Genomic DNA, 14,059 nt, shown 5'->3' with positions numbered 1-14,059 from the left:
GATTTAGGGGTTTTGTGTTTTCTTTTTTGTTTGTCTCAGTTAATTTTTTATTTCTTCCTGATCTATTCTTAACCCATTTATTGTTTAGTAACCTATTATTTAGACTCTACATATTTTTGTGTTTTTCAGGTTTTTATTTTTTTAGTTTCATATTGTTGTGGTCAGAGAAGATGCTTGATATTATTTCAGTGTTTTAAAATTTATTTAGACTTGTTTTTGTGATCCAGTATGTAGTCTATCCTGGAAAATGTTTCATTTGCTTTTGGAAAGAGTGAATATTCTACTGCTTTGGGGTGACATGCTCTGAAGACATGAGTTAAATTTATCTGGTCTAGTGTGTCCTTTAAGGCTGCTGTGCCCTTGTTGATTTACTCTCTGGGGGACCTATCCATTGATGTCCAAGGGGTTGTAAAATTTCCAGCTATGACTATATTAATGTCAATTTTTCCCTTTATATGTCCATTGGTATTTGCCTTATATGTTTAGGTGCTCCTATTTTGGGTATGTAAATGTTTGTAAGGGTTGTATCTTCCTGTTGGAATGATACCTTTATCATAGAAATGTCCTTCCTTGTCTTTTATTGTGGCCTCTGTTTTAAAGTCTATTTTGTCTAAGTATTGCTACCCTAGTTTTTATTTTACTATATTATTTTATTTTACTTTTTTATTGTTTTATTTTTATTTATTTTATTTGTATTTTATTTTATTTTTTCTTTTACAAGTGAGAGGAGGGGAGATAGACTCCATCATGTGCCCTGACTGTGATCTGGGGCCATGCTTGCAACCGGGCCATTTTTAGTGCCTGAGGCAGAGGCTCCATAAAGTCACCCTCAGTGCCTGGGGCCAAAGCACTTGAGCCAATTGAGCTATGGCTGTGGGAGGGGAAGAGAGGAAGAAAGAAGGGAGTGAGAGGTGTAGAGAAGCAGATGGTTGCTTCTCCTGTGTGTCCTGACTGAGGATTGAATCCGGGACTTCCACATGTTGGGCCAATGCTCTACCACTGAACCAACCAGCCAGGGCCATTTCTTTTCATTTTCATTTGCATGAAATATCTTTTTTTTATTCCTTTCATCTGTGTATGTCTTTTTTCCAGGTAGTTCTCTCTCTTTTTTTTCTTTATTCATTGAAGTTTTTGGATGACGCTTAATTAAATTGTGAAGGATTTAGGTGCACAATTCTACAACACACTATTTATACACTGTGTATCTATTTACAACTTTAAGTTAAGTCTCTGTCCACTTCTAGGTGGATCTCTTGTATACAGCATATATAATGGGTCTCATTTTATTCATTCAGCAAACCTATCTGTTTTTATTGGAGCTTTTAATCCATTCACATTCAAAGTAATGATTGGTGAATAGTTATTGCCATTTTATTATGTTTTTTTTTTTTTCATTTTTCATCTTAAATTGAAATTGTTAAATTAGTTTGGTCTCCTTCAGCTTTTTCTTGTCTGAGAAGCCCTTGATTTTTCCTTCAATTTTAAATTTTAGCCTTGCTGGATTGAATAGTCTTGGTTGTAGGGCCTTGCTTTTCATAACTGAATATTTCATGCCAATCTTTTCTGGCCTGAAATATTTCTGTTGAGAAATCAGCTGACAGTTTTATGGGAGCTTCCTTGTAGGTAACGGTGTTTCTGTTGCTGCTTTTAAGATTCTCTCTTTGGGACATGAATAGACACTTCTCCCAGGAAGAGATAAAAATGGCCAACAGATATATGAAAAGATGCTCAGCTTCATTAGTTATTAGGGAAATGCAAATCAAAACTACAATGAGATACCACCTCACCCCTGTTAGATTAGCCATTATCAACAAGACGGGTAATAGCAAATGTTGGAGGGGCTGTGGAGAAAAAGGAACCCTCATTCACTGTTGGTGGGACTGTAAAGTAGTACAACCATTATGGAGGAAAGTATGGTGGTTCCTCAAAAAACTGCAAATAGAACTACCTTATGACCCAGCAATCCCTCTACTGGGTATATACCCCAAAACCTCAGAAACATTGATACGTGAAGACACATGTAGCCCCATGTTCATTGCAGCACTGTTCACAGTGGCCAAGACATGGAAACAACCAAAAAGCCCTTCAATAGAAGACTGGATAAAGAAGATGTGGCACATATACACTATGGAATACTACTCAGCCATAAGAAATGATGACATCAGATCATTTACAGCAAAATGGTAGGATCTTGATAACATTATAAGGAGTGAAATAAGTAAATCAGAAAAAAACAAGAACTACATGATTCCATACATTGGTGGAACATAAAAATGAGACTAAGAGACATGGACAAGAGTGTGGTGGTTACCAGGGGTGGGGGGAGGGAGGACAGGGGGAGAGTTAGGGGGAGGGGGAGGGGCACAGAGAACTAGATAGAGGATGGCGAAGGACAATCTGACTTTGGGCGAGGGGTATGCAACATAATCTAATGACAAAATAACCTAGACATGTTTTCTTTGAATATATGTACCCTGATTTATTAATGTCATCCCATTACCATTAATAAAAATTCATTTAAAAAAAAAAAAAAGATTCTCTCTTTGTCTTGAACCTTTAACATTTTACTTATGATGCGTCTTGGTGTGGGCCTTTTTGAGTTTATAATGTTTGGGACTGTTTGTGCTTTCTGGACTGTGTCTTTTTTCTTTGCCAGATTAGGTAAGTTTTCAGTCATTATTTCTTCAAGTAATATCTCAATTTGTAGTTGTTTCTCTTCTCCTTCCGGTACTCCATGACATGGATGTTGTTATCCTTGATGTTGTCCCAGAGGTCCTTTAAACTATTCTTAGGTTTTTGTTGTTGTTGTCATTTTAAGATTTTATTTATTGATTTTATGGGAGTGGGGAATGAGAAGCAGTTGTTTCACTTTAGCTGTTCATTGGTTGCTTGTCATATGTGTCTTGACTGGGCAAACCTAGGGTTTCAAACCAATGCCGTTGGCATTCCAGGTTGGTGCTCTGTCCACTGTGCCACCACAGGCCAGATTCAACTATCCTGTTTTAAAAATTCTTTTTTTCTTTTGCTGCTTTGATTGGGTAGTTTCTGCTACCTTGTCTTTCAAATCGCTGATTTGATGCTCTGCTTCATGTAACCTGCTGTTGATTCTAGTGTAGTCTTCATTTGATTGATTCTGTTTTATGGTTTCTATATCATTTTTTATGCTTACTGTCTCTTTAAGTTCTCACTAAGTTCATCCATTTTTCTCCAAAGTTCCTTAAGTATCCTTACAACCATTGGTTTGTTCTCTGTATCTGGTGGGTTGCTTTTTAGTTAGTTCTTTTTCTGGGGCTTTCCCTTGTTCTTTCATTTGGGGCATGTTTCTTTGTCTCCCCATTTTGACTGACTGTATTTGCTTCTGTGGTTTAAGTAGATCTCCCAGTCTTGATGTGGTTGTTTTATGTAGTAACTGTTTTCAGGGCCTCATTAGTTCTTTTTTTCTGATCACCCAAGGTAGATTCTATAGGAATGTCCCTTGTGTGGGTTTGTGAACCTTTCTGTTGCAGTTTTGTTTTGATTGCTGTTGGTTCTTTAGTTGGTGGAATTCACTCTCAAGTTGGCTGACTGTGATGATCAAATCTGACCACAGTGTATGTGCTGCTGTACGGGGGCTGACTCCAGAAGTGGAATTCATCCCAGCAGATTCTGATGCCTCCTGAGATCTCCTTTTGGGTTGGCTGCATGTGGAGCTAATTAGGTCAATTCTCAGACATGGTCTGAAGCCTGTCACCAGGGCCAGTTAAGAGTGCCTCCAGACCTGACCTGTGGTGGCGCAGTGGATAAGTGTCGACCTGGAAATGCTGAGGTCGCCAGTTCGAAACCCTGGGCTTGCCTGGTCAAGGCACATATGGGAGTTGATGCTTCCAGCTCCTCTCCCCTGTCTCTCTCTCTTCTCTGTCTCTCTGTCTCTCTCTCTCCTCTCTAAAATGAATAAATAAAAAAAAAAAAAAAAAAAAAAAAAGAATGCCTCCAGTGCAGGTTAATGTCAGGAGGTGCTCTAGGCTACCTGTTTGATGCTACAAAGTGACCCACAGTTTGTGGCTGCCTCTCCTGGGCCTGGGTATATGTGTAGGGGGTGGCAAAATGTCTTCTACCAGCACTAAGCTTGGGTCGAGTCCTGAGACACCCAGAGTTTTGCTTCCACCTGTTGGCTTCCTGTTAGGTTCAGGCACTGGGTACAAAAGTTGTGTGAGGTAGGTTCTCATTGAGTCACCAGGTGGGGATGAGTGATATTCACCAGATTGATACAGATTCAAACTCAAAACCAGTGCTGGGTCTGAGGCTACTCAACAAAATTCTCAAGGTACACCAATACCAGCCCCTACTCTATGTGTGCACATAGACTTCTGTGGGAACTGTGGTCTCAAGGATTCATTAGGATGAGACCAGTAGAGTACACCAGGCCAAAACAGACCAAGATTTGGCTGTGAAAAGGGAAGTCTTTGTGCAGGAATGGTGGCACCCATAAGGTATGTGAGGGAAAAATGGGCCCCATTCCAGAGCCACACTATTTAGTCTCTGACATCCCCTTTCTGTGCCTGGACCTCATCAATATTCCTTCAGGAAAGTATATACCATGGTTTTAGTCAGCTGTCTCTTCTGCAGCACATGAACATTGCAGGGCAGGGTCGCTGGTAGTCAGGAGGTTGGGACTAGTGAGTCCACCTAGGCTGATGCTCTATGGAGGAGAGTGCTTGACCCCAGAATTATGGTGTCTTTGGGCAGTGTGGGTGAGGGACTCAGCATGGGAATCTAGAGCCACACAACCCAGGCTCTCCTTGCATGACTCCAGTCTGCTCTGAGCCATCTTTTTGCTGAGCCTCGAGTGAGTGGCCATGAGTGAGATTATTTGTCCGCTGGCCCTCTAAGAGGGGGTCTGGGTTTCTAGGAGACTTTTATCTTTCCCTGGTTAATAGAATCCCAAATTTTGATAGCCAGATGTTGTGTGGGCTCTTCCTGGTTATGGTACTCTTGTCTGGGGAGCCTGGTTTGGGGTTGAGACTTCTTGCTCCACTGGGCTGAACCTTTGTAGGTGATATATCCCTCCAGATCCTAAACTGCTGCACATGGCAATGGGCCAGCCCTTTATTCTTGTTTGCCTTTCCTGCTGGTCTCAGTGTGGCTTCTTCTGTAAACCCTTGGTTATAAGACTTCTGTTTAGCTAGTCCTCAGTTGGTTATTCAGGTTGATTGTTTTATAATTTTGTTGTAATTCTAGTTTGGTCATAGGAGGAGGTGTGTGTGACTTCTACTTACTCTACCACCATCTCAGATCCCCAGATAGTACATAATTTCTGTCTTAGATTGGTCAAAGTAAATCACACCAATTTTTAATAGTCTGAAAATGAGTTAAGATGTTCTGGTAAACATGCATCTATCATTAATAGGAATTAAATGTCAATTTTGTGATCAGTTTTTGGTTTACAGAGAAATTTTGTATATCAAGAATTTTGTTATAAAAGGGTTATTTCTACCGACTGCATTATGGCCAACTGATGTGTTGACTAGGGGTGATAAAATTATTTAAAATATGCATATGACAGGATGTATGCGACATACAATGTGGAGCAAATATGAAACGTGTGTGTTTACATTAGTATGAAACAAGATGTGGACTGATAGGTAAGTTGTATGTTACCAACCTAGCTCTAGGTGATCTTTGAGTAAATGCTTTCATGTCTTTGCATAAAATACTTAAGATATATCTTATAGTAATGATATTAAGTAATAAATTAAGTTTAAATTTAAATTTAAATATTGTTCCCTATATTCTTATCACTCAGAACTTTATAGACAGGACTGAAATTGTCTTGACTACTTGTTTCTTTAGCACCTTCAAGATATAAGACTACTTTTTTTTTTTGTATTTTTCTGAGGTTGGAAACGGGGAGGCAGTCAGACAGACTCCCGCATGCGCCTGACCGGGATCCACCCAGCATGCCCACCAGGGGGAGATGCTCTGCCCATCTGGGGCGACGCTCTGCCGCAATCAGAGCCATTCTTCTAGCACCTGAGGCAGAGGCCACAGAGCCATCCACAGCGCCTGGGCCAACTTTGCTCCAATGGAGCCTTGGCTGCGGGAGGGGAAGAGAGAGAGAGGAAGGAGAGGGGGAGAGGTGGAGAAGCAGATGGGTGCTTCTCCTGTGTGCCCTGGCTGGGAATTGAACCCGGGACTCCTGCACGCCAGGCTGACGCTCTACCACTGAGCCAACCGGCCAGCGCCTAAGACTACTTTTTAAGTACTAAATGTCATTATATGCCTTTAAAGTGTGTTAGAAATAACTTAGTTATGTCTTTTCTTTGTTATTTAAGTTGTATAATTTACTTTGAAATACCAGTACTTTAATACAGTCAGTTTTCTGTTTTGTTTTGTTATGTATAGCAGCAGTTGAGGGAAACGGGGATACAAACCAGTATTTTGCTTTGGAGCACATATCCTAAGCATAATTTATCTTTCTAATTATGTTTCATTGCATTCTTTGAAAATGTGTTTACTTAAAGATAAAAGCAATCCAGATGAATATCTGTATTAGGGAGAATCTAAACAATGATTTTAAAATTTCCTTTGGTAATCTCTAAAATCAATACTTCAAATACAGATAAATGGAAGTTGGCAGTAGTATATTTTTCAGAAAAAAAGTTGAAAGCAAATAGCTCTTTTTCTCTTTATTATAATGACCAGTTTTTGCTATTTTATTGTTACTGAGATGTATTTTTAGAATAAAATTTTTTTCTCCACAAAAAAAGCCAGAATTATTGTAGGGGAATGATTTAATAATGAATGATAAGAGCAATTTGATAGCAATGTGTTGTGAAGATTATAACTGTACAGCTATGGGAAAATAACAGTTGTCTCAATGTTATATGAATAGAAACTTACGTCTTAGGGTAAAATGTTCCAGAGGTCACCTTACAGAATTATACACAAAGCTTTTATTCTCACACACTCTATATGGAACTAAATAGAAGTTTTATGTAATTCTACTTAATATGGACACCAAAATAATCATAGCCATCATTTATTGTTTCAGGTGGATTACCTTGTTTAATTTTCACAATGATTCTGTGAGGTAGGAACTGTTGTTATCTCACTTTTACAGATGAGAATACTGCTGGGGTCACATGTCAAAGTGGGCAGTAGAACTGGGAGTTGGACCTAGGCAGTTTGCCTCCTAGATCTGTGCTTGTGTAGCTTGTTGTGCTACACAATGTAATTAATGTAAGGGTTAAAAGAGTGACTTTGTTCTGGAAACTGGTAGGTTATATAACTTCTTCAAACTTGAATTTCTACAACTGTAGAATGGATAAATTTATAAATAAGTGAGACAGTTTATTTAAAATAGCATATAGAGTTTGCTAAACAGTTATTAATAATCATAGTAGTTATAATAATGACTACTCTTATTTTTGTGGTTTATAACAGCTCCATATTTCTGTGGCCCAAGATTTTCAAGCATTTTTTATGAGGCACAGTACATAATGTAGCTAGTGTTTTTGTTTTAAGTTACAGTATATACTGGCTTTTGATTATAGAGGTCTAGAAAGATTACTATGAATTAGTAAGTGAAAAAGATGTTTTGGTTTCAGCAAGAGCTAGAAGTTTTATAAAATGACAGTGCTCTAAAGCAGATTATCACTTCTTTCTTTGTGCTTCATAATTGTTTTTATGTGTGGGCATGAGAGAGTGAGGAAGAGTGTGAGCACATGCTCCCATTAGACATCAGAGCCAGAGAGAGGAGTCTGAGGGCATTCACCTAATTTTTTAGAACTCGTGCAGTGAGGCTGGAGGTTGTTTCCTGTTAGATGCTGTTGTGAACAGAGAAAACCACAGGGCTCAGTTTTTGAAGTGGCAAGGCTGGTAATTCTAAGAACTTTGTGATAAATTGGAAGAATCATGGTTTGATTGGTTTGATTCCAGGGATTGGAGGTCAAATTAATGGCAAAGATCCGGTTTAGTGAAAATAAGGGAATGGGAAACTGAAAGGCTAAGAGAGTTTAGGCAGAGAGGAAAGGTATCTGTTAAAGTTTTAGAAATAAAGTAAGGAGTGATGAAGTTAAAGGGTAGAGGAGTGGAGGTGTGAGAAAGATTTGTGGATTGTGTAAAATTTGCCAGGATTTAGGAAAATTTTGAAGGGTATGTCCTAGGAAATTGTTATATTCATAAGCAAATTTGTCTTAAAATTGAAAACACCCCAAGTGAGGATTAATGATTATGTGCTGGTGCTGATGTGGGAGAGATGGGACTTATTGGTTAGGAATGAAAACAGGAAAGAGATTGACTGGGGACTGTGGGTGGGGCTACTTTTGTATTCTAGAAAATAGTAACTTAGTGAATTTTTATTTTATTTTGGGAGTTTTTTATAAATTGAATTTATTGGAGTGACACTAGTTAACAAAATTATACAGGTTTCAGATACACAACTCTGCAGAATCATCTGTACACTGCATTGTGTGTTCACCACTACCCTTTGAGTGCATTTTGAAAGATGGATATAATTCTATTCTTTAAAAATATTAAGAGTTTATACTAATGAAATTGAACTTTTTTGAACTTTCTGGTTATATATCCATTTATTTGATGCAATGTTCTTGGCTAGGAACACAAATCTCAACTATTCACTATAATTCTTCTATGATTAGTTTATGTCAGTAAAAATTGATTAGGAGTTTACATGTACTGTTGATATTTGATATTGTGCTTTCTTTAGCATTTTCATTTTGAGAGGTTATCAGATTCAGCATTTCTGGGGCAGAATGTTTTTGTAGAGGTAATTTTGTCTTTGGGAAATAATGTATAAAGGTTAATTTGTAAAAATTATGTGTAGCTCTTATAATTTTGAGCTTTTTGCATTTACATTGACATTCTTTCGTATAGGAGTTAAAGTTCCTCGTAATTTTCGCTTGTTGGAAGAACTTGAAGAAGGACAAAAAGGAGTAGGCGATGGTACAGTTAGCTGGGGCCTTGAAGATGATGAAGATATGACACTTACAAGGTGGACAGGCATGATTATTGGGCCACCAAGGGTCAGTGCTATGAATTATATATTTTTTCTATTACTGTTTATTTTTACTTTACAGTAAGAATTTTATTTTATAATATTGATATTAAAATAATTATAACTTCTAAGTGAAACAATTACTCTATTTTTTATGCATTATTGACGCTTCCCTTGTGCAGGGATAATATATAATACTTGGGGGATTGGAGGGGAGGAAAGATTGATATGGTAATGGCCAACCAGGTGTTTGTAGTGTAGTAGAGAAGAAAAAGTAAATACAAATGACATGCTAAATATGGCAGAGAAAGTTCACTACAGGACTTTAGAATATGTTTCTTCTAGCTGGAATAATTAAGGAAGGCTGAACAGTGGAGGAAGTTGCCTTGGAATGAGCCTTAATGAACTGATTGATAGGATTTCAGAAGGTGGTGATGGGGATGGAGAACATTCCAGATAGAGAGGAGAAAAGGTGAGGAAATGGAGGGGTTTTTTGGAAAGAGCAAACAGCCTATTTTGACATAACATATTACTAACCCACTATATGTAACCAATAATTTCTAAATTGGTTTCTGTGATATTTGACTTGCCACTTAACTGGAGTAGGTTTCAGTTTCTTTGTCTATAAAATACATAGAAAAGTCTATGATTCTTATGTATTTTCTAGAGTTGTTGAAAACAGGCCCATTGTGTTTTTTTTTTTGTTTTTTTTTTTTTTGTATTTTTCTGAAGCTGGAAACCGGGAGAGACAGTCAAACAGACTCCTGCATGCGCCTGACCGGGATCCACCTGGCACGCCCACCAGGGGCAATGCTCTGCCCCTCCGGGGCATTGCTCTGTCGCGACCAGAGCCACTCTAGCGCCTGGGGCAGAGGCCAAAGAGCCATCCCCAGCGCCTGGGCCATCTTTGCTCCAATGGAGCCTGGGCTGCGGGAGGGGAAGAGAGAGAGAGGAAGGAGGGGGAGGGGGTGGAGAAGCAAATGGGCGCCTCTCCTGTGTGCCCTGGCCGGGAATCGAACCCGGGACCTCTGCACGCCAGGCCAACGCTCTACCGCTGAGCCAAACCGGCCAGGGCCAGGCCCATTGTGTTTTATTCTTAGGTCTTTCTCAAGTTTGTGAAGTTTTATTTTTACTCAAAGTTTTTTCAGGTTGTGAAATTCTTTTCTATATTGCATTCTTTACTCAAAGTTCCCTTTTATGCATTCCCTACAGTGATTCTTTGAAATATGTATTATATAATGTTTTGATTTGCTGGGAAAAATAATCTGTTTTGAAGGAGTTTTTAAATTTAATTTTTTTACTCTACGTTTGTATACTGTTTGTTACCTTGTGATAAGAATACTTCATCCTTTTCCTTGTTGGATAGAATTTAGATTTTCTGTTGAAAAGAAAAATGGATCAAATAATTAGCAATGTTAACTTTAAAGAATAAATTAATATATGTTTTATATTTTCTGGTATTCCTTTGCAATATTTGTGCACACTACTAAACTAACAAACTCTCCCTTTCCCCTACTCTGATTTTTCCATAAGGCTTTTGAAGAAGGAAATATAATATTGATTAGAATTTTTTATGTGTTTTATAATTTGGTATTTATAATGAAAATCTTGATTGTCACTGCCTGTGAACAGTATTATCATGGTCTGTTTGTTTAAAAAATAGTGCTTGTACAATAATTTAGGATTATTCTCTCTTAATGAATAGTTGGAACATTTGACAGTATGAACTTGATGGAGTATAAATTTGAAATTACTTAGATTTTTTTCCCAGCTACTACCTCCAGTAGACTTTAAACTTGAAGAATGTTTTGGAGCTTATGTATGAATTCCTCAGCTATTTTTATGGACTGTTTCAAAGCACAGTTCCCAAATGTGGAAGAGCAGCTCCTACTTGATCACTTGCTTAGTTGTGGTCACTAGCAGGACTTTCCGAGTTGGTTGCCTTTCCTGGTGTCATAGAAACTGCAAGAAACTCCCATGTCCAGGCTGTGCCCAGTGGGGAGAAAATGCTGTTCTAATTTGTGGGGAGGGTAGGGCCTGGTTGGCAAAGAGGGCACATTGACTAAAGCTCCTGCCTGCCAGGCCAGGCTTCTCTTCCAGTTGGGTCCTCTGGTTTCTGTGGATGGTAGTCTTAGAGCACCCTATCACTTTTGGGTGCCAGGAAGAGGCAGGAGGCCAGTACTTTGCAAAGGCACAGTACTCTTTCCAAGCCAGACTGTTCACTGTACAGTGATTTTGCCTTGTGTCTTCTCTCCAGTTATCTCCCTCACTGAAGCATATAAGACTGGGTGAAGGTGTGCGGTCACAGCACACAAATGACACAAATGTCATTTGCCATTTAATAAATCTTGCTGGGGCTGGTGTCTCACCTTAGTGGTTTTCTCTTTGGAAGGTGCCATATTTAAAGAAGTTTTGTCCCCAGCTTTAAGTATCTGCATTCAGCCAGGATAAAGGAAAATTCTTACCTTAAGATACTATTATTTGGTTAGCTGAGAGAATTTTTTTTTGTTCCTTTTTTTAAAACTATGCTACTGATTAAGATTAGTTGTTTTGTATGTGTTATTCCAGTACTTGTTTGGATTTGTATGATTAGCAGTTTTGTTTTTCCATATATGTTTATATATTAAATTTTCTGAGGCAATGTTTTTTAGCTTTAGAGGTTTACTTACTTTTCCCTATATGTATAATTCTTATCTGTAAATGGCAGTACTAGACCCATCTTTAGAAGTTTTGAGAAATTAATAATTAGACAGTAGGAGAGTATCTGAATGTAGTATACAATTAGTAATTATTGGTTTCTTTTATAATTCTTTTTTTATTTTATTATTTTGTTAAATAGAAGGAGTTGGCTATTAACTTAAAATTTAGGGTGTCAAATGTTAGTATGTTTATTCTGAGCACTGAATTAGATCAATAGGCCAGCTTACTATTTTTTAACTTTTAAGAAAATTGAGGTGAAATTGTATAGTAGATCTTACCATGAGTTTTGACAAATGTCTTGTTACCCCCATGCTTATTGAGAACATTTCTTTCACGTCAGGAAGTTCCCTGTGCTCCTTCCAATTCCCATCCCTAGCCCCACCCCAACCACTACTTTATGCACCCTAGAGTAGTTTTGACTGTTGCAGAACTTTGTATAAGTAGAATCATGCAGTGTATTCACTTATCAGTTTGTTTCTTTTGACTCAGTCATCTGTGTTCTATGTAGTAGAAGTGTTTCTTTTTTTTAAGAAGTTTTTTTTATTTTTTATTGATATTTTACTTTATGGATAAACCATAATACTCTTTTGTTCATGATATTTGGATTTTATGTACTTTCTAGCTATTATAAATAAATCTGCTATGAGCATTTTTTATGTCTTTTTGTGAACTTATGTTTGTCACCATTTCTCTTGGGTAAAATGTCTAGGAATGGAATTATTAACTCATAGGGTAGGTGTATACTGACTTAATCTTTATAAAAAATATTGTTTACAAAATGGCAATAACAATTTTGACACCTAGCCAGGTGTGAGATTTCTGGTTGTTTCCACATACTTTGAGTTTCTTTAACATTATGAAATTTCTTGGGGGCTATTATCATTTAAAACAAAAATTGCAGGTTTTTTAGAGAGATTGATGTGCATCTAGATCGAAGAACCACAGACTGTTTAGTGAAAATATTTTTTCCAATCTGATTTTAGTCCTTTTTGTACGTATCAAAAGTGCTGGTCATCTTATTAATATGTTTGCCATTAAACTTTGATGAATTTTATACAGATGTTTCTTTTTTAAAGTATTGAAATATTTAATATCTATACAAGATTGTTGCATACATTTTAAACTACAGTAGTTTAATATCCCTGATTTGATCATCTCCACTTAGGAGTAACTCTTACTTAAGGGAAAGGAAGCTATGCATCAGTTTTGGTAAGTGAAATCTGTAGATGGATGGTTAGCTGCTACCTCCGCCCCTCAGCTTTAACTTAGAAACCAACAGGCATTGCATTTGTCCCTTTCATTTATTTTTTACTTTTCTGTTTTAAATGTATGCCAGTAAGTTAACCATAAGTGAACAAGTCGTAAGGGTAAAGAAGAGTTAATTATAGGCATGAAAGTAAGCCATGAATAATCTAGAACTATTAAATCTGGTAGCTTTAAAATGGCTTTTTTATAGTATGGTAATGATAAACTTCTCAATTAAGAAACTCTATTTTGGCCCTGGCTGGTTACTTCAGAGGTGGGGTAGGCCTATGGATGTCTTGGTTCAATTCCTGGTTAGGACACACAGCAGAAATGATCATCTGCTTCTCCCTCCCTCTCCTCCTCTCCTCCTTTCCTCTCCCCTTCTCTCTCCCCTTCTCTCTCCCTTTTTCTTTTCCCTTCCGCATCTATGGCCCAGTTGGTTCCAGGGAAGCCCCCCACCCCACCCTGGGGGCACTGAGGATGTCTCAGTGATACTTTCACCTCAGGCACTAAAAATAGCTTTCGGAGCAACAGGGCCCCATATGGGTGGGATTGGATCCCCATTGGGGCATACGCTGTTCCTCTTACTTAAAAAAGAAAAAAGAAAAAGAGAAAGAAACTCTGTAGAAACATAAAGCGTGCTGTTTTATCTCTGAATTCCGATAGTGAAATTTAATGAACTAAAAATTAATGAAATAATATAAATAAACTAATGAGGCATGAAATAATTATTTTCTTGCTGTAAGTTGGTATAATACAGGGTTTTTCTTTCGCTAGATTGTCCTATAAGTGGGATAACCATATCATTTATTGTCTAAATTCTTTCAAGAATGAAAAGAAGCACTGTTAATATTAATACTGAAACAATAAACAGAATTGTCCTAGACAAATGGGAACCTTTATATGTGTGTGACGTAGTCAAGTAGTCCTTCCTTCTACAAAGTAAACTTTTTAGTAAAAACTGATTTTAAACGGTTTTCTTTTTCCTTTTAACTTGTTATAGGCATTATTTGTATCACAAAAAGCAAGTTCTGATCATTTTGATATGACTGTATGGAATTATTTTATAAAATCTCTACTTTAAATATGCTTGGTGCATTATTTTTAACCATATAGGTC

The 14,059-nt window shown here is 37.5% G+C and overlaps 1 protein-coding gene across 7 annotated transcripts in view; it reads left to right on the top strand.

The window, feature by feature from the left end:
- The window catches only part of UBE2V2 (ubiquitin conjugating enzyme E2 V2), a 55,533-nt gene that overhangs the window by 24,816 nt on the left and 16,658 nt on the right, over positions 1–14,059 (top strand). For 3 of the 7 annotated variants that reach the window (XM_066379089.1, XM_066379082.1, XM_066379088.1), the window contains exon 2: positions 8,875–9,023. The exons of 2 other annotated variants lie outside the window; for them this stretch is intronic. In XM_066379089.1, coding sequence (XP_066235186.1) covers positions 8,875–9,023 — 149 coding nt within the window. Of the gene's footprint in view, positions 1–7,030; positions 7,070–8,874; positions 9,024–14,059 lie in introns of all 7 variants that reach the window. 2 more of the 7 variants (XM_066379086.1, XM_066379087.1) reach the window with 1 other exon arrangement.

The sequence above is a fragment of the Saccopteryx leptura genome, chromosome 3 (genome assembly GCF_036850995.1).
Source record: "Saccopteryx leptura isolate mSacLep1 chromosome 3, mSacLep1_pri_phased_curated, whole genome shotgun sequence".
NCBI classification, from domain to species: domain Eukaryota; kingdom Metazoa; phylum Chordata; class Mammalia; order Chiroptera; family Emballonuridae; genus Saccopteryx; species Saccopteryx leptura.
This window is presented reverse-complemented; position numbering and strand designations above follow the sequence as displayed.